Raw genomic sequence first — 27,208 nt, 5'->3', positions numbered from 1 at the left:
GTCCTGGGCACTGGTGTGGCTGCCCCTTGAGTGCTTGGTTTGGGTTTGGGACGCTCACTACCAGAACATTGCAGAGCTGGAGTGGGTGCAGAGGACGGCGACAAAGTGGGGAAGGGGCTGGAGCACAAGTCTGAGGGGGAGCACTTGGGGTACCTGTGGCTATTTAGCCTGGGGAAGAGGAAAGAGGTTAAGGGCAGAGCTGCTCGCTCCCTACAACTCCCTGGCAGGCAGGTGAAGTAAGGTGAAGCTTATTCTCTTCTCCAAAGTAACCAGCAATGGGATGAGAACAAATGGTCCCAGGTTGCATCATGTGAGGTTTATACTGGGCATTAGGAATAATTTCTTCACTAAAAGAGCGGTCAGGCCTTGAACCAGGCTGTGCAGAGAGGTGGCGGGCCCTGGAGGGGTGAGAAATGTTCTAAGCACCGAGGGGTTCAAATCCCACAGACGGGGCGCTCTAGGACAAGGCTCGGTTGACGCGGTGATGTCAGGGCCGTTCCCAACCTCGCCCTTCCTTCTCCGAGGCAAAACTTCACACAAACCCGCCGTAACAACAGCGAAGGAAACCAGCGCTTCCCGCCCGGCCGCCGCCTGCCGCGCAAAGCCCTCCGGCATTTTCAGCCCCTGGGCCGCCCCACTGCAGCGGCCGCCGGAAAACTGCATCGCCCGGCGAACCCGCCGTACCCGCCGGCAGCGGCGCTGCAATTGCGCGGTGTCCTGGGCTATGGAGTCGGGCTCTCTCCGCCTTCCTCCGGGGCGGGGCAGGGCGGGCCCTTCGGAAAGGAGGAAGGAAGGGGTTAGGCGGCGAAATGGCGGTTGATAAGGACTTGCTGCAGCTGGATCTCTACGGCTTGCTGGGTGTTGGCGAGAAGGCGTCAGAGAAAGAGGTTAGGGTCGCGTCCCGGGGCCCTGGCGGGGCCGCGGGGAGGTTCGGACCGGGGCTTTATCTCTCCCCTCCCCTTCTCTGCTGTCTCCAGCCCTGTTCTTAGACCTCCGTTGCCTCAGCCCCGGGCTCGTGTTCCCCGCTCCCGAGGCGCTGGCTCCCAGTGCTATTGCGGCGCGGCATCGCTGCCGCCTGGTCTGTGGAGCTGTTAACAAGCGGGAAAGGCCCTTTTGTTCTGATGTTGGCTTTCTGTGCTCGCTGTCGTCCGCCCCCCCCGCCCCCCCCACTTTTTCGCCCCCTAAGCCTGTGGGGCGCGGCCTGGCTTTGTAAGAGGACGGTGTTGCTTGGAGGGGGCTGCCAAATTAGCCCCGGACGTTATTTGCCTCACCCTCGGAAGGAAGGGGCCTCCTGCATTTGCCGAAAGTGGGATGCTGGTGGTTGGTTTGGGTGCCATAGGTTTCCCAGCTTGTTAGTTCAGGGGGTTTGGAATTCCAGGTTTCCATGTTTTAGTTTAATGTAATTGGCAAGTCAATGCTGAAGGCAAGATGTGAAGGGCTGGGCTGGAAGGCGTACTTTTCTAAGGTTCCCTGAAAAACTATTGGCAGCTGAGCAAAGTTAAGCTTGATGGGAAAACTTTGACTTTTCTCCTTAGGCTTCCTCTTTGATTTCGTGGTTTGTCCTTTAGCAGTAAGCAGGGTAAGACTTGGAAGGGGCAGCCTGGGCTCAGCCACATCAGTTGTGGCTGAGGCTGCCTGGGTGTTCCACCTGCGTGAAGCGCAGAACAGGGGAACGAGACGAGTGCAACACAGGCGATTAGAAGAGGTGGAAGACTTTGGATGGCCCCGGCTCTGCTGCTCAGCTCGTCTCTGGGGGAAATGGAGGAGAAACTTATAGACTGCGTGTTAGGGTTAAATTTAAGAATTTGCAGTGCTGATCCTCGATGTAAAATCCTTGCAGCGACCTACAGACCCTTTGTATGCAGAGCAGCATGGCCCAAGGGCCCAAGCAAAGGGGAGCAAGACTGTTGAAGTAGTAGGACCTTACTGTTTACAGAAGCCTCACCTGAACTTGCCGCGTAGAGCAGGTATTGCAGTAGCTGTGGCTGCTGCACAGGGAGCAGGCCTGCCCCAGTCTCTTGGCTGGAGTCCTGCTGGAGCAGGAGATGGGATGTGGCCTGGCCCTCCCACCCTTAGCTGAGCTCTCTCTGGCCAAGAGCTGTCACCAGCAGGTGGTGCCGAGCCACCACTTGTCCCTCGCTTGAGTAAAGGACAGCTCGGCAGCGGAGCCCAGCAGCAGCTTTTCCTTCCCTTCCTTGCATGCACGTGCTTCCCTGACAAAGGGATCTCGGGTTGTTGAATGTGACTCTACTCAGACGGTTGTCAGTCTGTTTGAAGTGTGGAAAAGAATAAATGGTCTTTGGTCACAACGTCCTTGCCTTGCCAAGTCAGTTGTTGCACAGTAAATGGTACTTTATCTGTCCCAAAGCTACAGCTGCAAGGAATACTGTATCCCTCTGGCTAGAAACCTGCCACACTTGGCTTGGGTGATGGTGAGATTGGACTGTTGTAAGACAGTCCGTCTGGAGGTAAAAGTTTGGGCTTTGAGAAGCTCAGACTCGAGCAAAGCATGGTTGTCTGCCTGCATACTAAGTGTCTGGGGCTGAGATGCTTTTCCTTGTGGTGCAGTGTGTTTAAAAGATGGGATGCTGCCTTGAGGTTGAGAAGGGAGCTTTTCAGAGGTCTCCTGCTGTTCGAAGAGCCTGCTCTGCTTTTCATTGTGAGAGGGTAACGGAGCTATTGGCGCTCTGAAAAGGGTCTCTTGTTTTCTGTCAGGCCAGGGGGGCATCCAGTTGTGCAAATGAATGTTGGTTCAATCACAGCCCCCTTCGTGTGATTGGGAGGTGGTTTAAATTGAGCAAACCCAACAACTACTAGTTTTTTTCTTGTGCAGTGGTTGAGTTTTGGGATGTTTGTTTTCCCCAGGCTACTTTTCTCAGCACAGCTTAAACAATATGAACCAAACTGAGCCTGTCTCTTGCAGGTTAAGAAAGCGTACCGACAGAAGGCCCTGACTTGTCACCCGGATAAGAACCCAGACAATCCCCAAGCAGGTAGGATGGGGCTGTGCAGACCCAAGCAGCTCTTTGCCTTGGTTTCCATGTGTGCGGACTCCTGGAAGTGGCTCTGCTTAATTTCAGGCCTGTCTTTGCATATAATTAAGGGAATGCCTGGGTATATGTCATGTGAAGTATACGCATGTAGGGCTAAGCGTTATTTTCAGCACAATAGCTCTGTCATTCTGTGATTAGAGAGCTCTGTGTTTTATGGTTGGATGAATACAAGTTGATTTTGGAAACATTGCTACTAAGTCACTGCTGAAATTTTGTTTGCATCTCTCAGAGTCATCCCACACGGTACTCACATCCCAGACCTTTGGCCTTGCTGTCCCCAGCGATTACTGTCTGGTCGCTATTTTACTTCAGATACCTCTCAGTTGCAACTTCAGTCGCCAGCTGTAATGCCCATTTTTGTCAGTTAGAGGCAAGATCCCGACTCTCAGAGATGGAGTGTACCTAACCAGCGAGGGCTGGGTTCTGCAGCTACTCTTTTTAGGGTTTGTAGCTACAGGTAGAAGTGAACAGCAGTGGTAAGTAGAAGGATGCTGTTCATCAAGATGCCTCAAAATGAACATGGCTCTGTATCTTGCACTTTTCCAGTTTGATAGGTCTTATGGATTGAATGCTTATAACTGAGGTTTGTAGAGCAAATTAGCAGCAATGAGAGGAAAGCTGAGGGCGTTGGTGTCTGCAGGAGGTTGAGAAGTGATTTTAAGTGTGTAGGGAGGCATCCGGCTTGTAGGCGTAACTCTCCAGGAAGAAGGTCGGGGATATTGATGCAAAATGCAAAGCTGAAAATCTACTGGTATGAAAGGGAGGGTCCATTTGTAACAGTGTATTTCAGACTGACTGCAAGTTAAGTAAAACATTTCTGTAGGTGGGTTCTGCTGAACGCATTTTTTCAAGGGTTTGTTAAAATGAAACAGTCCCAGGTTTTGTTTCTTCGTTTACCATGACTTTTATGTGACAAAAATTGTCCTTGGAGTTGAGGTGATCCTGGCTCTAGGTTGGCTTACAAATGTTTTGGAAAGATTCTTCTTCTTTGTGATGTTCTGCAGGTCTCTTCCATAAGGGATTGTGTTTCCTGGTTCACCTCCAAGCCCATAGCATCTCACCCGTTTTTCTTCTAATCCCCAGCGGAAGTCTTCCACCAACTGTCTCAGGCCTTGGCTGTGCTAACAGATGCAGCAGCGAGGGTAAGGATGTCCCTCCCTGGGTGATGCTGGGGTTGGGTGGTGCTACTCTCTGCAAGCATGCTGGGGAAGTTTTGAAAGCTCTCTTCCTGTCTGTCCTGCTCTTTTCTCCGACTCTGATCTCGTGAATGCAAGTCTCATCTGCTACTCCCTGCAGTCCTCCATGAGATCACGTAGTAGGTGCCAGATAAGAACCTGGACAAATGTTCTGTTTCTGGTTTGGTGTGCTGGAGTAGCTCTGTCCATCTGCTGCAAGGGTGAGATAATGTCTTTAATAACGTGATAGATGGGAGCATATCCCATTAAAAAAAATAAATGACAACCTCCACTGATTTCATGACAACGGTGCATTTGCGGTTCCCTTGAAGTCAAGGCCTGACAAATTAATAATATCTGGATGTGATTGCTAAGGCTCAAAGCCTTTCTTTCTGTGGGGCCCAAGATGCTTGTAAACAGAAAAGCTGAATCATAGTCACGCTCTCTGTCCGTTCACTGCAGGAGCTTTGCAGGCTGACAGATGTAGTTTGGACCCTGCTCTCGCTGTGAGGAAGCAGCTGAGTGCCTGCTGCTCGAGAGCTGAAAGTAGTCTGGATGTGTGAAAGGAAAGAATAAAAACAAAACAAAAATGAGCAAGTAATTCTATCCAGATACTCATGAGAGAAGGCACAGTAAAATTTCAGATTATGTGATACAAAAACTTGAAATAACTCCTCTTTCCAAACACTGGCAAAGCTTACTGTCTCCCCTCTGAGGGGCAGTTACCCTTTTTGCATCCAAGAACTTTTTGCCTTCTATGTTTTAAAAAGGGAAGTGTTTAGCAAACCCTCCCCATGCAGGAAGGAAAAGTGCCAGCTCTGCTAGCTTATGGAACAAGAGCTCTGCCTTCCCATGCAAATATTCCACAAGGAATATCCGGATGTACGTGCCAGTCTGTGCTTTACTGACTACAGAAGGTCTGTTCATCAGCCTACATGGAGCCTACCAACTGGTTTAAAGATGCACCAGCAAAGGTGCCAGTGTGCCCCAGTTTTAAAATCTCTGTAGTGCTCAGTGAACATGCTGATGTATTGTTTGGGTGCTCTTGGATCAATTACATTCCTGTGAGTCAAATGTCAGTCTTGTGACTTGATCTTTCATAGAAAATAAACCTTCTGAATTGTAAAACTTTGCTCCAAACCAAACCTGATCTGTTACCAGTGCTCCATAAGCTACTTTGGGCATGTTCAGGGTACCAAAACATTCCTCCCACCTCTGAAAATGAGTCGGACACTCTCTCCAGTACACTTGGCGCTTATTCCTGGACCTCCTCACCCTTCAGGCTCCATCTAGAGATCCTTGGGCCTCTTCTCATATTTTCAAGATACTTGTGTTAACTTCCAACATTTTTAGGGGGGATGCTAGCAAGAAGTATAAAATGCTTCACCTCTGTTTAGAGTGAATATCTGATCTTGCCTTTATTCACTGCTCTCCATTTTGTCTCTTCTGCTTTATGTAGTTTCACACTATTTTGTTGGTTCTGTGGCAGGCGGCCTATGACAGAGTGAGGAAGGCGAAGAAGCAAGCTGCGGAAAGGACACGGAAACTTGACGAGAAGCGAAAGAAAGTAAAGCTTGGTAATGAAAGGAAAACTCTGTGTCTCTTGGCTTGAAGTCTTCATTAGCTGGGTGCTTGCACTTCTCTGGAATTCACTGTTGATCAATCCGCTGGGCATTTGTGTTGGCTCTGGTTTCTCTATGTCCAGTGCACTGCAGCAGCCATCTGAAATCTCCCAACATCGCAGCTGAGGATGGTCCTCCTCTGGGAAGGAGGCAGGGGGTTTAATGAGTGTTAAGACTGCTGATACGTTGATGTGCCTGGGCAAGGGAGATACAGCAGAGCTGTCAGGACTGTGCTTTGAAATTGATGTAGGTGTAGCCAGGTTTGTGATCCTTCCATCCACCTCTGATCAGCAGTGATAATGCTCTTTAGATGGTTGTATTTCTTTCTCTGCAGATCTTGAAGCCAGAGAACGAGAAGCCCAGACCCGTGAGAGCGAAGAGGAGGAGAACAGGATAACGAGATCATTAGAACAAGAGGTAATGATAAATTCTTAAATTCCTCTGCTGCCTTTGAGAAGCATTGCTGAAAGTCTTCACAGCTGTCATGAAAACCACGTGATGAGATGCAGCAAATCATGTATAGTGATCCTTTTAGATTAATGAGCTCTGGGAAAGAGGCACACGGAAGGGATCTTGTAGAAGCCTGGCAGATATGTCAGTGTTGGGGGTGCGGGTGGTGGTATTTTTTTGTCTGCCCTCTCACCCAGTAGACAATACCAGCAGCTAACTGGTTATATGCTGACTGGTAAGGGCTCTGTCACTATGAACAGAAGGGATCTGATTTTATTGGTAATGGAGCTGTAGCAGGGAGCCCAGCAAGAGGGTTGCTCCAGGATGTGAGTATAAGACTAAAGCTTCCTTGTTAGTCTTTAGCTGCTGTGAGCTAACCACGGAACTGTGCCCTCAGATATCTGTGCTGTCTTACCTCTGCTGTAGATAATACGGCTGCGTGAAGAAGGTTCCCGTCAGCTTGAGGAGCAGCAGAGGCTCATTCAAGAACAGATCCGGCTTGAAAGAGAGCAGCATGTCCGAGGTGAGAACAGATGAGGTTGGTGCCCTCTGCCAAACTACGTGCACGCGGGACTCCAGCTCTTCTCATCCTGTGCAGATGCAGCCTTCTCACTTGGTCACAGTGCCGTATATAGGATGCTGCTTGGCACCTTTTTCAGGGACAAGTTAAAAGAATAGTATTTCTGTGGGGTTGCTTCCTTACATGCAGCATGCTGCACTTCAACACCTTGTTGCTGCTTCTTTTCAGTAAATATTCTAAAGCTTGAGTTGAGATTGTCTGTGGAGCACCACAGTTATGCTGGAGGAAGGCTGAAGTCCTGCTTGTCTGTCACAATTAAAGCAGTGTAGCAGACCAATGATAGGGAATGGGGCAGGTTTGGAAGAAACAATAGTTGTCATTGGGTTACTACTTCTGTTTTGCCCTGAAAGTTCTCAGTACTTGTCACCCAAGAGAGACCCAACATAGAGAAAAAAGTTTTGATTAGTTTATGGATGCTGAGAACTTGATTCTCTGCTGTTCTTGGGGTGTATACAGTCTTCATCCCAGGTCAGGACAAAGACCAGCAACAAGCACGTCAGGCAAAGCACAACATACTGAACTGGAAAACGTCTGCATTCTGTGCTGCTGTATTTGACATTGTCTCTCTCAAATTCTCATGGGGTGCTCAGTAGCTGTAGTTCATCCCCTTTATACAAGAGGGGATGAGATACATCCAGAAGCCCAGAACCTCATCCTTGGGTGTTCCTGATCTTCGCTCCCATCTGCACATCTCTGTATTGGATTGTCTTTTCTAATATTCTGTATCTGTGGGCTTATGGTACAGTTTTATGTGTCTGAAAGTTCTGTTCTTTTCAAAACTAATTAGGGCGTTGTTTTCAGCTCAGTGGGGAGGTGTACTGTCTCTTGCTTCCTATCCCTTTTGTTCCAGCAGAGGATAAGATCTGTTGCTTTCTTACAGGGAAAAATATTGATCTAATAAGCTGAAACAAAAAACCCCATCAGAGATCAGGTGCAGAAACTCTTTTTGATCACCAGGGTTTTCCTGTACGACTGCAGAAAGTCATTCAGCCCACCCTAGCCTTTTTTAATGTAATTTCATGTGTTGGGAACTGAGGGGGATGTTGAGCATTTCCTTAGTGTAAAACACTTTGCAATGAGAGCACATTATTACAAAGTATTTAGTTGCAAGGCCAGATCAAATTCTTGGGCTGTGCTACCTTTCTTTTTTTTTTTTTTTTTTTTTTTTTGTCTACCCTTATTTTTTTCCCACATGTTCCCACCAGCACAACCCTCTTGCAGGGAAAATCATTGCAGAAGCTAACAGGTCTCATGCTTGTACTTTTGCTTAGATGTTTCTGGTCTTGATTGTGGCACATCACAGAAGGGGGAAGTGCTGACATGCGATATTTAGTCTGTACTGCAGCTTCTGGTGATACTGGTGCAGAAGACTTTTGGGCCTGTAACAGTCTATTGGAAATCCAAAAGTGCTTGCTATTGCCATATAGATATTGTCAGGGCAAATTCTGTGCTAAAAGCTTGTTACCCAAGGAGTTTTCCCCCATCTCCTTCCCATGTGTTTTGTTTTTTCTTTCCTTTCTCCTTTTCAGGCCATCAAGAAAGAAATGGAGCAGAAGGCAAAATAACTCCCAAACTCAAGGTAAAACACCGTTATAAAGCTGGATGCTTGTCAAAACTGATGGAACGTTATGCAGCTTTGGAAAACAGATATCCCTTAGTGCAATGGAGGGGAAGTTCCTCTGTTGAATGCACGTCACGCATGCAAACAGCCCCTGTCACTGCCATCGCCCTTTTCTGTACTGTCTTGTCTAGATTTTTGAGCCTGAAAATGAGTTGTCTGTGTTTTAGGCACAGGGAAGCATCTGCTTATTACCCTGATGCAGCCATTAGTATGCTTTGAAGGATTCTCTCTCTTATTTCAGTGAGCAGTGTTTCTCCCTGTTCCCCAAATAACATGTTCCCTTTGCACGTTCTGATGTTGAAATCTCTGTCTTGGCAATTGTGGGAGCGTCGCTGTAAATAGCAAACTTGATTATTGTGCAGGTGGCGGGAGCTGCACTGAGTGTGGCAACATGTGTTCAGATGGACAAAATTAACTTGTGTTTATTTCCAGCTAAAATGGAAATGCAGGAAAGATGATGAGACGGGAGGGGGATACTCGAAAGACGTTCTGCTGCGGATCCTACAAAAGGTCCTGTCTGACACTTTCCTACTTCTTGATCTTCCTCTGCTCTCAGTGGTATAAGAAAGGGTAGTAAATTCTGGGAAGCTACTTACAAACCAGAGTGACTCCTTTTTCCTCTCTGTTGTCCAGCTCTCACTCATGCCATTTTCAGAGACCAGCAGCATGACCTATATTAGCTGTGAGCCGCTCCCCAGTTAGTGCCTCTGTGTCATGCCTAGCAGGAACTCCTGTTGCAGCAGAGCACCTGCGAACCCTTCCCGCTGAACAGTTTGTGCCCCACACAGTCAGACTGGCTCTGTGGTTCTGGTGTGCTTTTGCCTTCACTTAAAGCACTATTTATTAGCTACTGTGGGGAGTTCAGAGACAGGAATGGACAAGCCTTCGATCTGATTAATCCCAGCTTTTGTTTCCCCTTCATGTGAGTATCTTTCATGGCTCTGACAGCTGAGCATCCTTTTGCATCAGGGTTTGTTAGAAGCAAATTGTGTGGCTCCATGCCTCCCCAGAATTATTTCCCAGAGGGGCAGAAATTATGACAGGTTGGGCTCACTGGAAGACAGGATGACAGCTCGAACTTCATGTCTGTGAAAACACATGTTTTCTCTGCCTGCCTTCCATAGATGAACTTGACTTCTGGGTCTATAATTAACTTTTTCTTTCTTTGTCTTAACAGTATGGTGATGTGCTCAATTTGCTGATCTCGAGTAGGAAGACTGGGAGCGCGGTTGTGGAATTTGCTACAGTTAAGGCTGCTGTAAGTTGGGCAGAGACCACAGGCACATGGGGTGGAGAGTGGGCAGGAAGGGGTGTTGCGGGAGGGCAGGGTTAGCAGCCTGATGGCCTGGGGATGCTGCCCTGTCATTAAGGCAGTGGAGAAGGGTAATGAGAGTCTGAAGGTACAGATGCACCAAGGGTGTGGCAAAGCTGGAGGCATAAGCCCAGAGCAGATCTTGCATGACACCAAACAGGCTGTACGTGGAAGAGGTTGAGGGAAGAGTCGCTGCTTTGAAAAGCAGGCTCTAAGCTGTTTATTCAGCCCTCACTGAAGGTGAACTGCATGTTGTGGAGATGGGTTCGGTGAGTTTCAAAGGCTGTATCAGGCATGTGCAGCTTAAAAGAAATCAAAAGTCCTCAACTCGCTATGATAATAAATAATGTGGCCATGGAAATAATCAGTTACCCTTAATTTTAGTACTTCCATCAACTTACGCGGTACAAGTCTCTATTTCTTGACAACTGTTGTTTCCCTCCTGCATCCAAATAATCAACCCCCCCAGAACTGACTATGACCTGTTTATCAAAAGCACCGGTGATGGTATGATCTCTTGATGCCGACATGGACCCTAAAGGGTCCTTCTTGTGTAGGGCAGCTCTCCCATCTTCATTGTTTGTGCCCTCCTTGTCATCGACGTCAGGCTGAGGCAGAAGAACTCTCCTGAGGGAGTGGGGTCCGGAATGCAGATGGTGATGGCACACTATTTTCCTTGTTAGGAAATGGCTATGAAGAATGAAGTTGGCCTGATAAATAATCCTCTAAAGATTTCCTGGCTGGAGGGGCAGCCCCGGCACAATCCCAGCCCTGTCCTTTCTGACAGCACCAGTCAGCCGAGGACGTCGCAGGTAAGGACACAGGGGCTGCTGTTACACAAACCTGTTCCTAAGGCAACTTCAATTTAACAATGTGCTTTGTGCTTACGGTAAGATACAGATTCCCAGCAAAACCAAGAAGCAGCTCTTAATGAAAGGCCTGGCTTTCTGATGAGCCTTTTTGTGCTGAAGCACTGTCTTTTTTAAAGGACCTTCTGCCTGAGTAGCAGCATGCTAAGGACACATGCTTTTTGGGTGATTGGACCTTTGCATAATCTCACCCCTTCAAGGGGATCCCTGGCTCAGCCTGAAGCCTCTCGTGCCATGCTGCTGGAATTTTGTTTTTCTAATATAGCTTGACTGTGGGAATCCTCTGGCTGGTAATTGTTTGAAGTGAGTCTCCTAGAAGGTTTCTTGAGTGAGTCTTGGTTACTGCATTCACACAGCAATGAAATTCTCAGTGCTAATGGGAAACCCATATTCTTAGGGTCTGCAGGAGGGAATAGAGAGCAATATCACATTAAACACCCTTGTAGAGACCTTACTGTCTGGTTTGGGTCCTCTTTACCAGTGCGGTTACTCTGAGTGCAAGGCATTTGTTACTCCCCTTAATTTCACCAGATAATAATCCCTCTGAAGCTGTTACACTTGCTATTCCAGAGCATCCCGCTCGCAAAGCATGTGAAGGCAGTGCACCGTGGGCTCTCTGGAGTGGGAGATGCAGCTGCTTCTTTTGAAGTGTAGCACAGAGTTTTCTTGTGGTCTGCACATCTGATCTCGTTATAATTCCTTGGCTGTGAAGGGACCTGAGATCCTCTGCTGCTTCCAGTTCAAGCTTCATGTGACACTTACTTTCCTTCTTTCCTGTGGTATAAAGATCAAAGATGTGGCTGCTGAGAGGACTCCTGCCTTGTGCTCTACAGGCACCCTGAGCCTGTGTGTCTATGTCTTGTCAGCCTTGTGTGTGTTCACTACCTACGTGTTTTAGCAGCTTGTGGGGTTGTTCGGTACATTTACTCTCCCAACTTTTTCTTAAGGACTTTATTTATAGTGGATGCATTTACACATTGGAATGCCTTGCTGCTATCCTAGTTTTGTGCAAGGTGGTGTGTTTTCACTTGGGATGCAAGTTTTTCTGTGAACAGCTAGGCCTGAGCAGCACGGCTTCCCAGGCAGAGGCAGCTGGGGCTTTATGCATAGCATAGAACCAGCCAAAGTCCTGCAGATGCCACAGGTTCATGGACGTGGCCTGAGCGTTGGAAGGCAGACTGAGGGGTTGAGGGGAAGCATGAATCAGTCCCAGTTTCTCTCTCGCTAGTAGAGTATGAGAACTGGCTCTGAAAAGCTCACTCCTACCTGAGAGATTGCTGGTGCAGGTGGTGCTGGGTTCTTGACCCTGTGAGTTCAAAAGCCCTAGTTTTTGACCGAGTTTGTCTTGGCTTGTTTCCACGGCCAGAGCCTGTCAGTGTGGAACTGCAGCGTCTGCCTGCTGCGAAGGATTAGTTTGGTGGAGCTGCGAGGGAGAGCAGGCTAAAGCAGCAAATGGTGCTCGTGCTGTGTGGAGGTGGTGACTCACTTCTGCCCAGCGCAGCCTGTTCAGTCCCGTATTAGCCACCAAAATGGTGAGGAAGTAGGGCCAGTGACTTGCATCCCTTCCCAAGAATTGTACTGCTCATTCCTGTCTGTCTTTTCTACTGCTTTTGCCTGTAAGCAGCTGCAGTGTCTTTGATGACATCGCAGTCTCACTGTCGGGGCTAAGATCTCTAAGCTGTTCTGGTTCCTACTTTTCCTAGTTCCTCTCCAGACCCTCCCCGAATCCTGTTGCTTCCACCAGGATGCTTCCAAAATCTGTAATGAGCTAATGACTTCTCTTGGCTGTACTGCTTCCAGATGATTTGTTCTTTCTCCTCAGCTCTTCAACTCTAGACTACGCAAAATAAGCTCTATCAGATATCTTTTGCCGCTGCCTCATCCTACTCATTGCCTCATCCTTTCATACTCAGTCTGGCTTCCCAGCCGTCAGGGTCCACATTCTTGCTTTCAAGCCGTGCTAATCTCATTCTGATTTAAGCTGCCCTCACTTCCCATTTGCTGCTCCCTCTGGGTTGCTCCTATTTTTGTCTGGATCCACCCCCGTGTTTGCTCCCACTCTGTGCAACCGCAGCTCCTTCCCTGCTCTGCTTCAGAGAACAGCCCAAGACCTGCAGCGTTCTCATGGCAACACGCTCGCTACTCATCTGCTTCAGAGCCATGTCTGCTCCCTGCCTGGGCTGGCCAGCCAGGAGCCCTGCACCAAAGCCTTCAGGTAAAAGACAGCCAGGCACTAACTAGCCCCGGGGAGCTTTGGAAGCAGTTCCTGGGTGAAAGCAAGACTGACTCTTGAGAAGTCACACTGTGAGGAGACAGTGAAGTGCAAGATACTTGCCCTCCCTGGTCTTGGTTAGCTTGTTTTCTTCTCCAGCACTGGGTGCGTGTTGTCCAGCAGTTTCTAGAGAGCTGCCAGAGACAAACAGGCAAGTTAGGCTTGAATTACAGAAGCTGTGGACTGGCCAGTGTTAGTGCAGGCTGTTTGGGGGCAATGACTGCTTGATTGCTGCAGCTCTGTGTGGTTCAAAGCACATGTCAGCTGTGCCACGTTGCGAGGAGTGTGTTTTGTCACCACAAGAGTGTGAAGCACTCGCTGCTTGGAAGGTCTTCCTTGCCCTTGAGTAGTGGGATCTCCCTGCCAGTGCTCCTCACTAATTTTGGGCTAATTTGCTCAACCTTTTTTAAGTTCTGAGAAAAGCCTGTCTGGCACTCTTGCATATTTTCTAAGCTCTTTTCAAGTTCCATAAAGTTTGTGTTACATTATAAGATAAAATCTTAACCTGCCAGATTCACATTAGGCTGTAAAGATAGAGCCATCTGTGTCTTCTCTGAAATGTGTCTGTGTGCTTTGCTGTAGCCAGCTTCCAGAGCTTAGGGTTACCTGAGTGCACAGAGGTTTTTCTTTTTAAAAAGAGCCCCAGTACCTCATCAAGCTATGAAAAAGGTAAGACTTGGAGACCCAGTCGTTTCTGCAGTGACCTTTACTTCCTAAAACATTCTCAGCCTGGCAAAGCCCCTCCCACTGTCCAACTCACGAGGTAAAAACTGCTCACTTCACGGACAGGTCTTGACCTGAGCTTCCTCCTTGGTGGAAGATAAAGTACTGGCAGCTCTGACCTTCTCCCAGCCCAGAAAAGCAAAGCCACACTGCTTCCCCACCCTCATAACAACCTGAAGAGCCACAGAAGATAGATCTTGGTCACCACAGATGAGGGATCTGTGCTTTTGGTACAAGCTTTTTCTGGCTTGCTACCAATGAAATGAGGCAACAAGAGGCTTCCAGTCACAGATACATTTATTCTTCCATATCTGTACAGCTGATAGATCAGTGCATGCTTCAAGCAGCAGTATCTAGAGAAATTTCTTCTCCTCCTGGTAGGATGGATAAACTGCTGCTGCTGTTTTATGAGACTACATGGACGCTTACCTGTTTCCAGGCTGGGAGTGCTGACTGCACTTTTGTTAGGGGAAAAGAAACCCACAAGAAGAAAAAAAGGAACGGCTTTGATTTTTCACATCCAGACGTAATGGGAGAGAAACCACCACTTTCTATCTCTTGACCCTTGCCACAGCTATGGCTTAGAGATGCGATGCTGTTGTCTCCTTGCAGGCTGCCTGCTTTCCCACCAGTGATGTATGCCAGATCCCTTTCTGTCCGCGTTCCGCAGTATCACAACCACATCCCCAAAATAACAAGTCTTTTGCCAAACAATGCTGTTCTTCCACGATGAGGAGACACACAGTCAAGAGTAGGAAATTCCCAATGTGGAGAAGGGAAACTTGCCTATGAGGTTCCAGCAGGCAGTGTTCTCATCTGAGCACGGAGCCTGCGAGCTCTGCCTCAAAGGACTCCGTGGCAAGGGCAGGGACAGTCTGCAGTGGGTCAGGCGAGAACAACAAAACGGCCACGCACAACAGGAGTGCTGCAGTATCCCTCTTCCTGCTACGACTAGAGACACTGGCAGCAGCAGTGAGTAAGTGTGGTATGTTCAATGGTAAATACCTTCAAATGGCGTAATCTCTTGGATTCTGTTTCCTGAGGGTCTGCAGAACATCCTCGAGAAGCGATAGCCCCAAATCCACTTTGAAGGACAGGAAGGGATCGGACAGGTCAGGAAGAGTGGTGCCATTCTGGGAACCTGTCTCTGAGGTCCCGCAGTCTGTAGCCTGGTCCTTGTGGAACTGAGTTTGAGTGGCTTTGTGGTATTGATGAGAAGCATCAGAAAAAGAGATGTCAGAGTGAGAATCGGTGTGATCAATGATGTTAGGGCAGCTAGAACTGTCCAGGTACAGCCGGGGAGGCTTGGGAGGTGCTTGTGCCTTGGCAAGGTTCTGCTCACTCTGACACGACAGGTAATCAGACTTGTCCTTCAGATCCCTCAAGCATTCCCTCTTCTGGCATTGCCCATCGCTGTCCAGAGTGTGGCTGTTCTGGTTCAAGATGATGACCTGGTTGCCCAGCTTTTTGTGTCTCCTGAGTGAGAAACGTCTGAAGAACGTTGTAGACTTGATGGACCCTCTCCGCCAAGTATCCATGCTGACGGAAGGTGATGGGGAGAAGGAAGCTGCTGACGCTTCGTGATCAGGTGTTGGACTTAAGTCGCAGGATCAGCAGCAAGCTGCCCAACAGGAACAACCTCTTCCTTCCCTGTTCCTGTAGCTGGAAGGAAAACAGAGAGGCTGGTATTGCAGGAAATGCAAACTTCACGCTATGTCCCTACGTTAGGGAGCAATCGGACTGTCTCAGGTATTAAGGAGTCGTCTCCTTCAGTGGAGAAGGAATGGCGGTGTCTGAGCTTGTTAAATCTGTGCCGCAGGAACAAGCTGGTGAAGAATAGCAAAGGCAGACAGTCACCATGAGAACAGATTTAATCTAGCATCTAGAACAGAAGGGCACTTTGGTACCATGGTAACCAGCCACCTTCGTGGTGAAGGGCACAGTATAAAAATCTTGGTGGGTGGGTAGGAAGGGAGACGGTGACTCAGTCGCGCTGAAGGAAACCGAAGAAATACAGTCATTTGGAAACTGAAAAAGCAACAAAACGCAGATGTGAAAGACAAACGTTAGGAAAATCGAATGCAAAACAGACTTACGGTGTGTTGGAGCCACAGTGGAGTCGTAACGGGCGGCAAGGAGAAACTGCTGAAGCACTCAAAGAACCGTGGCCACCACGTTCACCGCTGTGCTGGGATGTTGGAAGAAACAAGTCCAGGGACAATTCCTCCAGGTTGGACTCGGGACGCCAAAAATCCCCGGTGCCTCCTTCTCTTCATGTGCCTCCTGTCGCTGCTTCCCAGGCTGCAGTTCCCTGTGCGTATGTATTTGTTTTGAGCCAAGCCCTTGCTGAGTCAGCCACGTCAGAAACTGGGTTTTACACTATTGGTAATTGCCAGGATTGCAGGAAGGAGGTGTGTGGAGTGGCAAAGCATCGGCCCACACGCTGCCTGGGGAGAAAGCAGGCTCCCTCAGAGGCACCCGCCTTGCCTGAGAGCTGGCGATGCGAACGCCAACTTGGAGTCCATCTTGAGTCAGGCTGTTTCTTCTCTGGGTGCTCGCCCCTCTTCCACTTCCGACAGCTTCTTGTATGGGCAGGGCTTTCAAATGAGGCCGGAAATTCTCCCTCCTCTTTTTTAAGTTTAAGCCCAGAGAGTGAGGTAGTCATTCAGGTTTGTAGGTGATTCATCGGCGTGAGTCTCACGTAGGCTATTTCATTCAGCCAAGCAAATGAGAATCTAAGTATCTGTGGTTAGTGGACAGGAACTTTGAAGAACGTAGCTCTGCCGATGAAGGCTGATACCATCTAGTGCTTTCTCAGACACTGTGCACGTCAGTGCTGTGCAGCACTGGATAGTTTTCATTCATGCAGCTCCTAACGTACCAATTATGGCATATTAGTCTCTTAATTTCCTGGTCTAAGTTCCTTCTCTGTTGTGGGCTTCTCTCTTGCCCTTGCAGGTACACACTGCAGCTGGAGGAGGCCCTTTGCTGGATGCATGATAACAAATTTGTACTTGCCCCATTTTCATGCAGAATCTTACTTAGCTGTTCTATGGCCCAGTCATCCCTGGTATTTTCTATTTAAGATGCCTGGTATTTTCTATTTAAGATGTCCTTAAATCACCACTAAATCTAGTTCCTAGAGAACTGGATGCAAGAGAATCTTTTTTTTTTTTTTTTTAATTCACCTTCTGTCAAGACACTTTTATTTTCACCTGAACTGTCAAGCAAATGAGGTGGATGTTTCCAGGCAGCGCAGTGCTCTGAATACATCTGAAATAGGAAGGCCACCTACTAATGTTAAGTGCCTGTTGAAAGCAGAGTGCCAAAACCACCACTTTGTTTTGCGATAGCAGCTGTCATCTGCTGCCTACATTTATTAGGTAGAGTCTGCAATCACCACTTGGTTGACGTGACAGTTGCTGCTACACATGGCAGAAAAGCTCCAAGAGCTTTGGAGAACTGAAACACCCTTGTGTCAGGTTTGGGAACATGCCTGGTGGTTTTCTTTCTGCAGCCACTAAACCACAGAGAGGTTGGCATTTTTTTTTTTTAAATATTTTTAAATGGCTTTAGCCTTTGTAACGGGTAAAGCAGATGCTGGACTTTGTGCAGCGGTGTTATACTTGCAGAGCAAGCTTGTCACCCAAAATAAGCAGCCCCAGCAAGGGAACCCGTGCTTCCCTGTTCAACCTTGCAAGCAGGGAATAGCTCTGGTAGCAAGAGGGTAACTTGGGCTCCCTGTCTGTCCTGTCAGCAATGCTGGTAGGAAGCTGTGCGGTTCCTGCAGGCCAGAGGCTTTCACACCTTACCTGATTTCTCTGGGGTCTTGCTGCCATGAACCACCTTCCTGCATGCTGGGAGTGTGGTTTATGGAGAGTGGGGCTGGGGCAGGTACTCTCCTTGACGGATTGCATTTGTTTTCCGCTCCTAGGCATCGGTGGTGTCGGAGCGGGATTACGAGAGCCTGGTGATGATGCGGATGCGCCAAGCAGCAGAGAGGCAGCAGCTTATTGAACAGCTCCAGCGGGAAGATGAGGAAGAGTCTCATACCTAGTGTGAGCATATGGATTCTCCCCATTCCACCCTTCTTCCTTTCTAAAGCTGTTTCTTAAATTAAGTCAATAAATCTCCTTTTGTAAAATTGTTGTAGGACCATGAGCTCTTGGGGACTGGAAAGGCCCATAGCCCTTTCCAGAGCAGGGGAGGAGCAAGGGCTGCAGAATCATCAGAGTGAGCATGTCAGTGTGTGCTCGGAGCAGCTGCCTGCTCACATGGAGTTGGGGTATGAGAGGTGTGATCAGACACCAAACCTTGGCCCTGCCTTTAATACCTGAAAGCTTCTTCAGGAGCTGTGGATCTAGGCAGCTTTGGCAGCAACTGTTGAAAACAACCCACAGAAAGACACAGGTGTCTTTAGAGACATTTTATTGGCATTACCCCCCCTACAGCACAATCAGTACATGTCTCTGAACAATCCAACGTTGCAGGTTATGAGGTTACAGAGCCCATAGCTGAACTGGTCACAGGACACTTCTGTGCTGCTCTAAGGCTCTGTCAGGAGCCGTGTGTCAGGTGCTCTTGGGGCTGAAAGGCAGCAGCTGCCCAGGGTGGGAGAGAAACTGGCCTCAGGGCAGCCCTGAGGGATAGGCACATGGATGGGGCTGTGATTTGAGCTTCCCCAATGCATGTGAAATAGGTAATGATTAAAATGTCGAAAGCTGGTATTTGCCAGCCTACGGCTAGGAGGGAGGCAGAGAGCAGCCACCTGTTCCCTGTGCTGGTTCCTCTAGGCCAGGGCCTGCCTTCCTCCTGCTTTGGAACAGGTAGGCTGGGCGTATCTCTCTGGGGTCAGGCTGTGCCTCTATACTGCACCCCACACACACTCCCGAGTGCCTGGAGCCGGGGACAGAAAGGAATTAAGGGGAAAAGTTTGATGTCAGTCCCATGTGAAATGATTCCCCAGAAGGGTCTTGTCCAGGAGGAATGCAGAGGTCTTCCTTGCTATTCCTTGTGGAGGCACCAGACCAGCGTCTGGCCCACGCCTGTCATGCTCACCACCCGGTAACCGCAGCTCTCCAGCTTGTTCAAGACTACCCGCGGCGCGTCGTTCACGTAGTACTCCCAGCTGTGAGCAGGAAAGGGGAGAAGAAATAAACATGAGGTGGAGAAGGAGGTGACAAGAATTCCCTAAATGAATATAAGGCGCTGCAGCGAGGTGTCTGGTGTGTCTTGTGATGCAATGGTTAACTAGATGGGGAAGGCAAAACCCCACAGCCACCGAACCAAGGAGGAAGCCTGGCCAAAACTAAGGGGTCATGTTAAACAAGGATGTGGTTCAGGGCCCAACTGTCCAAAGCCAGGTGCTGCTGGGGTACCTGGGCCCACACGGCAGCAGGGAGGGAGCCTGAGCATTTGCAGTGGGCAGCCACGGAAGAGGAGGATGATCCATGCAAAGCAGGGCAGGACACTTTGGGTGTTTATCAGGAACAAAACCCCCCTGTTCTGCCTATGTAAGTTGGGTGCTTTTTGGAGCCTGTGCTTGAAATTTGGGGATTGGGAATTAAAAAAAACAAATGGTGCCTTTGGCCAAGCACTAAAACCTTTGGGAACTGAGAAGCTGTCAGCCCTGGCTGGAGCTGCCCCATACAGTGGAGCACAGGCTCCTCTAGCCCCCCAGATCAGAGCAGTTCCCTGCTGTGTGGCTGGCTGGGGCGTGACCCTTGGGACCTTGGTCCAGCCTTGGTCCCTCTCTGTTTTCTACTGGCTCTGTGGTGTGGGGCAGAAGCTCTCCTTCCCCTGCTGCTCTAGAAGCCTTGAGGGGCTGCAAGACGGCCCCCACAGAAAGCAGCAGACAGTGCCTGCCGGGTGGAAACAAGCACAATACGGAGGCAAACTGGGCTAAATTAGCTGGGGAGGTAGCAGAGCTGAAACTGGGTGCTGGATTTGGCAGCCTTTCTGTTCCTTTAATGTGTTCCTTCTGGACGCAGCGTTTATTCAAGCAGATGGGATAAGCTTCATAATAGTTCAGCTCTTGGATGACTCAGTGTGCCAGATAAGCTGCTAATGATGGGCTGCAGCATCCCTGCGATCTTGTTTGGGCACCTTAACAAAGCCTCTCCTGGTTTTCCTGCTAGGGACAATAAAAAGGGACCCAAAAGCTCTTCCAAAGTCGCTCTTGCCAAGGTTGCAAAATGTTAACGGAATGCTGAGTGCTTTTAAAGCGTGAAAGAACACCAAGATGTGAAAGCTGTTTTTTCAGTTTCTCAGGCCAGGTTGTACTTTGCTGTAATTATAGATGTGGTGTAAAGATAATATGTATTATTGTAGGTGCCTTTGAACTTACTGCTTTCTCCAAGAGGCTTACCACATACACTTCAGATTCACGTGTTGGAGTTGGTAAATATTATTCCCATGATGCAGAGGAAGGAGCTGAGGCGGGGAGTGTTTATTATTTGTAGGAACCTGAAAATCTGAGCGGCTGAGCTAAAAGCCAAAGGAAAGTTGAGCTGCCCAGGGCTCTAAACGTGACTCCCTGCTTAGTGGAACAAAAGATTGCATATGCCCTCATCTCCACGTGCAGCTGGTCTGGATCAGGATGGAGCGGCTGGGAGCGTTTGCAAAGCCTTTGCTGCGGGGAAATGCCAGCGGGAACCAGAAAAGTCACAAAAGTGGAGAGGACGTGGGCACACGGTTACGTGCCCCCCAGGAGCCCCAGCCATAGAGCCCGTCTGGGCTGAGGCAGGACCCTCCCCCGCCCAGGGGCGGGACAGACCCCCTCCTGGTGCCATCTACCCCACCGGCCTTTTAGCTTGTGCAGGGGTTTGGCTGTGCCCTGGGGAAGGGCTGAAGTACTATCAGGTGCCTCTAACCTCAACTCACGAAGCTTGGCAGAGGTGCATTGGTTTGCTCTGGAGCAAACCCAGAGCAAACCACTGCTCCTTTTTGTAACTGGGGCAGTGGGGGGGATGCTGGTGCCCAGCAGCCACCCATGTATGCCTCTTTTCCCTGGGTGGGCCCTGAAGAACCCCTTTTTCTGCAGTGGTCAAGGACCAGACTTTTCATCCTTGGCCCTACCAGGAAGGCGCAGGTGGGGGCAGAGCCCAGCTTCCCCCTACTAAAGCCCAAATGCCCCCAGGGTTCTGCCTCTGCACATCAGGGGAGTGATGGAGCTGCCCAACAGGATCTGTGCTCTCCCTTATTAGAGGTAATTAAGCAGCTCATCCGTACCTTCCCCGGCCCTGGACCTTTTCTAGCCAGCTCCTTCCAAGGTTGCCTTTAAGGTTTTGAAGCCTACGGCCCTTGGAAAGGGCAAGATCCACAGCTGGGGAAGCCTCATGGTCAGATGGGTCCTGCTCTGCAGCGATGCCAACACAGGAGCTTTCATTCCAGGTCGGGATTTGCGGCAGAGGTGGCCGGAGCTGACCCCGCTGGCATGCCGCCGAGCCCCTCGGGCTGTCAGCAGCCCCATTCCAGGCAGGTTATTTTCTCCACCCCTGTTGCTCAAGCGCCAACGGGGAAGACGTGCTGCGGGAACGCAGTGGAGTTACCCTGGGCACAACACAAGCCGCACCGAGGAGCAGGTGGGGCAAGAGGGAACTCAAAATGCTCCAGGCTGGGGGGAAGGAAGAGAGGTGATGAATCCACAGGGAGATCCCCAGCTTAGGTCCCTCCTCCCAAGCAAGCGCAATGCAGCACTCTGATTCCTTCTAACCTGGGGCAGACACCATGCAGATGTTTAGCCTTCCTTTGCCTTTCTGTTCCACTCGATGCCTAGGGATTTGTGACCCCCATCTCGGGAGCCAGCAGCACTTGCTCTGTGAAGCCTTCTCAGTCTGCCTGCGCCTGTTGCCTACCTCCCTGCTTGCTCCTGGGTGTGGAACTGGCACTGCTGCTGATCTCTTGGCCACACACAGCCTTGGCAAGACCTGCATGGAGACAGCTTGGCCTCCAACCCCCCCCCGGGCTGCCCATCACGGGGACGAAGCTCTGACTCCCCGTGTGTGTGTGTGTCCCCAAGGGCTGTGCGTTTGGGGGACAGCAAGGGGAGGACTCTGCCATCAGTCCTTTTGCCCCCTCAGGGAGCGGGAGCGACACAAGGCTGGGTTTGGAGGGGTTTCTCTAACGGACGGCCTTCAGTATTTGGGGTTTTGATCACTCTTTCTTTATGAGCTCCCATCCCACTCAGGTTTCCGAGGACCTCGATGCATGCCAGGCTGGTACTGAGAAAGTGGGTTTCCCAGCTCTGCCCATGGAAGTTTGAAAACATACTGGCACGGGGAGGCCCAGTTCTCCTCCTCTGCATGATGGTGCGAGCAGGCAGACTCAAGCAGAAAGGTAACGGCTCCTCTCTGCTGTCTCAATTTGCATTTGAGGTTCTGGTTTGCTTGGTGGTTTTTATTTTTCCCAAAGTAAAAACCAAGAAGCAAGAGAGAAAGTGGGGAAAAAAGGAAAGGAAAAAAAGGGGGCCAAGATGCGGAGAACATGCTGGTAATGTCTCCAAAGTACAGTTCTATGGAGTGGGCAGAGGGACAGGGACGTGGAGGGGCATCAAATATATATGGAGCTATGGGTTGGAGTCGGGGGTGGGGGGGAGGTTAGGGTTGGAAGCAGCTCCAGCACTGGGGCTCGGCAACCTGAGGAAAAGCCTCAGGAGCCACAGAGAGGGGCTGGCTTGGGTGCTCAGTAACAGGGAGGAACCACAAACTGCACTAGAGTGCAACAGGGTGGGATGGACAGCAGGTGAGTTGGGCACGAGAAACGGCCACAGCAGATTAAGACCGGGATGGGCACTGGGATGAGCATCTCAGGGCTGGACGTGGTAATAGGGTGGAGGAGGTCTGTCTCCCCTGACTAAGGTCAGGAGGCAGGTGAAGCAATGCAGAAAGATTCAAATGCTCCAGGTTTATTCTGGCCAGGGTAGGCATGGGATCACAGCAGGAGCATCCCCAGTGTGTGAGGGGGAGGTGGCCAGCTGCTGACATAGGGTCAGAGCAAGGAAGGAGAAAGGACTGAATGTATTGGGTATTGGGCAGCATTTCCTCAGGGCAGGGGCCTAGACATGTACGTGCCCTGTCAGCATCAAACTAGTCCTGAGATTAAACATGCAGCCAGAAGGGTCACGGTGAGTATGAGGAGTGAAAACACTCCTCATTCCCTTGGGAAATTCCCATCACCTGCCTCCATTTCCTTGGGAAAGTGAGGAGAGGGGAGAGCCAGAAGCTTGGCAGAGGAGGACTTACAAGTGGTTCCCCAGCATGTTCCTCTTCATGGCACCCAGGAAGCTCATCAGGCTGGGATCCGAGTGCTCATCTCCCACCATGGTGGGACCGACTTCCTGCAGGGAAAGGCAGCAGAGTAGGTGAGTGACTTGTGACTGCATCCCCTCCCCGCTCCCCAGCACAGCTCCAGTAAGAGCTTTGTTGAGAGGGGGATGATGGTGAGCCACCTGCCTGTCCCAGGAGAGGACCATGGTGGTTTTGCTCCTGGAGGGCCACCTGCTGGTGGGTGGCTCTGGTCCCCTGGGATCCACCACAGAAATCTGTGTGACAGTAACCAGGTGCCACCCATGTCCTCATCCTGCAGAACCAGCAGATCTGCGCGCTTCCCATGGGATAAAGAACCCGGGCCTGTCCTGTCAGAGGGCAGCTGTGGGAATGGCCCGGCTAACGAGGAAGGGTGAGAAGATGGGGGTGGGAAGGTGCCGCATGGTGCCAGGCAGACAATTGCACATGGGATGGGATTCCAGTTGCTCTCCCCAGAAGCAGTGGGAGACCAGAGGACCTGGGGGAGGCAGTCAGGGACAGGAGCTCTGTCCTCCTCCAGAGTGTGGTGGGCTTCCCGCACGGCATACAGGGGGTGAGCGACAGTCCTGCACAGCACCCAAAAGGTGTTTGATGAGACAGCCCTGGGCTGGAGGTTACCCAGACCTGAGTGTCAGGGTATGGCAGGTAACGACAGTGCTGATGTGACCTCGACAACAATCGCCCATCCCACCACCCACTCTGGCCCAGCTGGGGCACAGCTGGGGAGGGCAGTGCCCTGCAGCACCCAGGCTGCAAGAGCCAGGGAACACAGCCTGGAACGTTGTCCATATCCAGGGCTGGTGGGTGGGAGGGGCATCCAACACGTCATGGGAGCTCCAACTCCCTTGCTCAGCACTGATGGGGGTGCTAAGACCTTCATCAGTGCTCCAAAGCCCATCCCTGTGCCCTCTGGGCTACCCCTGCAAACAGGAGGTTTAAACTGATTTTAAGAGGTGGAGCGATCCTTTCGGTTTAGATCTCCTCCACGCTAGTTACGAAAAGCTTACAAGGTAAAACTGTTCTTCTGAGAGTAGTCCCCCACCCACAGGTAAGCTCACCACACACTTCACAGCACATAAAGGGACACTTAGCCCTAAATAACCTCAGAAACATTTCAAGTATCACCCAGACCCTGTTGGATCCCTCTTTTCTCCGTCACCCCTTGGGACAAGCAGGACAAGGGACCTGAGCCCCAGAGGTGCCACGCAGAGGTTTGCAGCCTGAACACTCCACTGGTGTGGTGCAGAGCCCTCGGTCCCATGAGCCAGTGCAGCAGGAGGGGAAGCCACACACCTTGACCCAACGGTGAGTTTAGCAGTGAAGTGGCTGGACAGTCCAACGGCAGTGAAAGCAGAGAATTTCTACCTGGCTGGGAGAGCTGAGATGGCTGGTTTGGGGAAAGTGGCTGGGTGAGGATGGGGTGTGGCAGAGGGTGATGTAAAGCCTTTGACACAATTTCTCACAGCATTCTGACTGAGAAACTGGCTGCCACTGGCCTGGACGGGTGGACCCTCAGCTGGGTTAAAAACTGACTGGATGGATGGGCCCAAAGGGTGGTGATAAATGGAACAAAATCCAGCTGGAGGCCGGTCACCAGTGGCATCCCCCAGGGCTCAGTCCTGGGTCCAGTCTTGTTCAACATCTTTATCAATGACCTGAAAGAAGGGATGGAATGTTCCCTCAGTAAGTTTGCTGATGACACTGAGCTGGGAGGACATGTCGATCTGCCTGCGGGTAGGGAGGCTCTTCAGAGGGACCTGAACAGACTGGACTGATGGGCTGAGACCAATGGGATGAGGTTTAACAACACCAAGTGCAGAGTCCTGCACATGGGGCATAACAACCCTGAGCAGCGCTACAGGCTTGGGGGAGACTGGCTGGAGAGCTGTCAGGCAGAGAAGAACATGGGGGTGTTGGGTGACTGGCAACTGAACATGAGCCAGCAGTATGCCCAGGTGGCCAGGAAGGCTAATGGCATCCTGGCTTGTGTCAGACACAGAATGGCCAGCAGGTCTGGGGAGAGGATTGTGCCCCTGTACTTGGCACTGGTGAGGCTGCACCTTGAGTACTGGGTCCAGTTCTGAGCTCCTCACCATAAGAATGACATCGAGGTCTTGGAGCTGGCCAGAGGAGGGCAACCAGGATGGGGAAGGGGCTGGAGGGCAAATCCTATGAGGACTGGAGAAGAGGAGGCTGAGGGGAGACCTTCTCACCACCTACACTGACCTGACAGGAGGGTGCAGGGAGGTGGGCGATGGTCTCTTCAGCCAGAGGACAGGGGATGGGACAAGGGGAAATGGCCTCAAGCTGCACCAGGGCAGGGTCAGATCAGATGTTAGGGAAAAGTTCTTCCCTGAAGGACTTGTGGGGATGTGGAACAGGCTGCTCAGGGAGGGGGTTGAGTCACTGCTCCTGGATGTGTTTAACAGGTGGGTAGATGAGGTACTTAGGGATATGGGTTAGCACAGGACAGGAATGGTTGGTCTCAATGATCTTAAAGGTCTTTTCCAACCTGCTGATTCTGGAATCCTTCCCTGACAGCATCCCCCCACAAACTGGCACTGGCAAATGCTACATAAATCGTGAACCTCAATGAGATCCCAACTAGAAGCACTTGCTCAGCACCAGTAATGAAATAGTTCAGTGATGAGCTGCGCAAACACGTGGCACGCTCTGCTGTCTGCAGCCCTGGCAAAGACAGACACCGAAGGGGAGCACAGGCCGCCTCTGCTTGCCACTCCCCTGCAGCCCCCTCCCCCCTCCCCATTCTGGTGCATCGGCAGGGACAGACCAATCCCTGCCCCGTCCCTGTCCTTGTCCCTGTCACAGCAGCGTTGAAAAAAGCAGCAACACCAACCAGCCCAGGATGGGCTGTTTCCAGCCATGGCTCAGTGCCAGGTTTCAGGTTGGGTATGTTTGCTTTGCCCTGCTAAAGAGCAGAGTTTCCAAAGTCCCCCAAGGGGGAATGGGCCAAGCTCCAATAACTCAGCCCGCCCTGCCGCGTGCCTTGCCCAAAAGTGCCACAGACCCCAACCATGCGGTACTTGCTGTATCTCAGTCCGTAATCCCTTAAATCAACTTGCAGGATGCTGAGTACCACTGCCCACAGATGCTGCGGCGCCGCAGGCTCCCCATGCATCCCCATTCTTGATTCACTGCTTGTTTGGTTTGAGATGCTCCTGTACCGGGATGTCTCCAGCGGCGGCACCTTTCACCAAACTCCTGACAGCTTGTTGATCTGCCTTTTTCACCATTGCCCCCTTCATACTGCAAACCCACACGGTTCTTAGCTTGGCTTCCAGCAGTGTCTCTCCCCTTTCTGCCGGGAAAGGAAAAACCACCCCCAGAGGCGTCTATCTGCTCCTGTGGCCCCACCAGCAGCAACCGCTCTGTGGGCTGTGGGTGCTGCAACCGTTAGGAAATAACGTTTCCTTTCATCTTTGTGTGAGGATAACGGGCTGTGCTTCCAGCCTGGGTCTCAGCCGGACACCCCTGCCGCTGCTCGGGCTGCAAATCCCGCTGCCGCCATGCCCTTCCCGATGGCTGCGGCTGCGTTTCCCGCCCGGACACGGCTCTTGGGTGTGGGAAAACCGAGCCGGTGGCCAGAGATGAGTTCCTCTGACGGTCACAGGGTCCCACGACAAGTTTCCCTGGTTCTGTCCTTGCTGTCCTGGGGGGAAGGAGCGGGGGACAGGCAACGCTGGAGCTCTCCTCCTGCCCGACACTTGCTGCCCCGGGCGAGGGGAGGAGGCTGTGCACGGCGTGGCCATGCCGGGCCCCGGGGGTCGCCCAGACCTGCGGGGCAGCCCTCCCACCCCCAGCTACAGGCGCTGCCCAGCCCAGGACAGCAGCAAGGGCGGCCGGAGCTGGCGGTACCCGGTGCAACCGAGGGCTGAGCGTGTCCCGCTGCTCCCGGCCATCCCGTCTCGTCTTGCCCCGTCCCGTCCTGCCGGCGGCTGCGCTCCCCCGCCGTCCCGTCCCTCCCCAGCCCCGGGAGGTCCCGGTGCCCGCTCGGGGCCGGGGGCAGCGGCGGGGCGGACTCACCATGCGGATCTGCGTGCTGATGAGGAGGTATGGCATAGCCCCGCTCCCGCTGCTACCGCCGCTGCTCCGGGGGAACCGTGCTCGGGGGCGGCCTCGAGTGTCGCGTCCCGTCCCGCCCCGCCGCGCCACCGCCCCCGGGCAGCGGGGTTCCGCCCGGCCCGTCTGCGGAGGGGTCCGGGGCC

General features: G+C 51.3%; 3 protein-coding genes across 3 annotated transcripts; 1 reads left to right on the top strand and 2 right to left on the bottom strand.

The window, feature by feature from the left end:
• Positions 1-799: 799 nt before the first annotated feature.
• DNAJC17 (DnaJ heat shock protein family (Hsp40) member C17) lies at positions 800-17,812 on the top strand. Its single transcript, XM_084262839.1, has 11 exons — positions 800-887; positions 2,924-2,993; positions 4,137-4,195; positions 5,718-5,805; positions 6,185-6,267; positions 6,727-6,823; positions 8,410-8,459; positions 8,934-9,011; positions 9,679-9,759; positions 10,497-10,625; positions 17,612-17,812. The coding sequence occupies exons 1-11, from the start codon at positions 810-812 to the stop codon at positions 17,732-17,734; spliced, it is 936 nt and encodes a 311-aa protein (XP_084118965.1). The 5' UTR covers positions 800-809; the 3' UTR covers positions 17,735-17,812.
• Positions 14,472-15,319, bottom strand: LOC311190807 (uncharacterized protein C15orf62, mitochondrial). Its single transcript, XM_084262840.1, has one exon. It carries the CDS (start codon positions 15,213-15,215, stop codon positions 14,685-14,687), a length of 531 nt encoding a protein of 176 aa, XP_084118966.1. The 5' UTR covers positions 15,216-15,319; the 3' UTR covers positions 14,472-14,684.
• A 282-nt stretch (positions 17,813-18,094) lies between the features above and the next one.
• Positions 18,095-27,107, bottom strand: GCHFR (GTP cyclohydrolase I feedback regulator). Its single transcript, XM_084262987.1, has 3 exons — positions 27,027-27,107; positions 22,920-23,014; positions 18,095-18,805 (listed from the first exon to the last, which is right to left on the bottom strand). The coding sequence occupies exons 1-3, from the start codon at positions 27,060-27,062 to the stop codon at positions 18,682-18,684; spliced, it is 255 nt and encodes an 84-aa protein (XP_084119113.1). The 5' UTR covers positions 27,063-27,107; the 3' UTR covers positions 18,095-18,681.
• Between the last annotated feature and the right edge of the window lie 101 nt (positions 27,108-27,208).

The sequence above is a fragment of the Gallinula chloropus genome (genome assembly GCF_964237585.1).
Source record: "Gallinula chloropus genome assembly, chromosome: 4".
NCBI classification, from domain to species: Eukaryota; Metazoa; Chordata; class Aves; order Gruiformes; family Rallidae; genus Gallinula; species Gallinula chloropus.
Note: the sequence above shows the minus strand (reverse complement) of the source record. Positions and strands in the feature narration are given on the sequence as shown.

Excerpts from the sequence above, each read along its gene's own strand:
- DNAJC17 (XM_084262839.1), top strand. The coding sequence starts at position 810 with ATGGCGGTTGATAAGGACTTGCTGCAGCTGGATCTCTACGGCTTGCTG. Across the intron at positions 6,824-8,409 it reads AAGAGAGCAGCATGTCCGAG|GCCATCAAGAAAGAAATGGA; the intron begins GTGAGAACAGAT and ends TCTCCTTTTCAG. Across the intron at positions 9,012-9,678 it reads TGCTGCGGATCCTACAAAAG|TATGGTGATGTGCTCAATTT; the intron begins GTCCTGTCTGAC and ends TTGTCTTAACAG.
- LOC311190807 (XM_084262840.1), bottom strand. The coding sequence starts at position 15,215 with ATGGATACTTGGCGGAGAGGGTCCATCAAGTCTACAACGTTCTTCAGA.
- GCHFR (XM_084262987.1), bottom strand. The coding sequence starts at position 27,062 with ATGCCATACCTCCTCATCAGCACGCAGATCCGCATG. Across the intron at positions 23,015-27,026 it reads TCAGCACGCAGATCCGCATG|GAAGTCGGTCCCACCATGGT; the intron begins GTGAGTCCGCCC and ends CTTTCCCTGCAG. Across the intron at positions 18,806-22,919 it reads AACATGCTGGGGAACCACTT|CTGGGAGTACTACGTGAACG; the intron begins GTAAGTCCTCCT and ends TCCTGCTCACAG.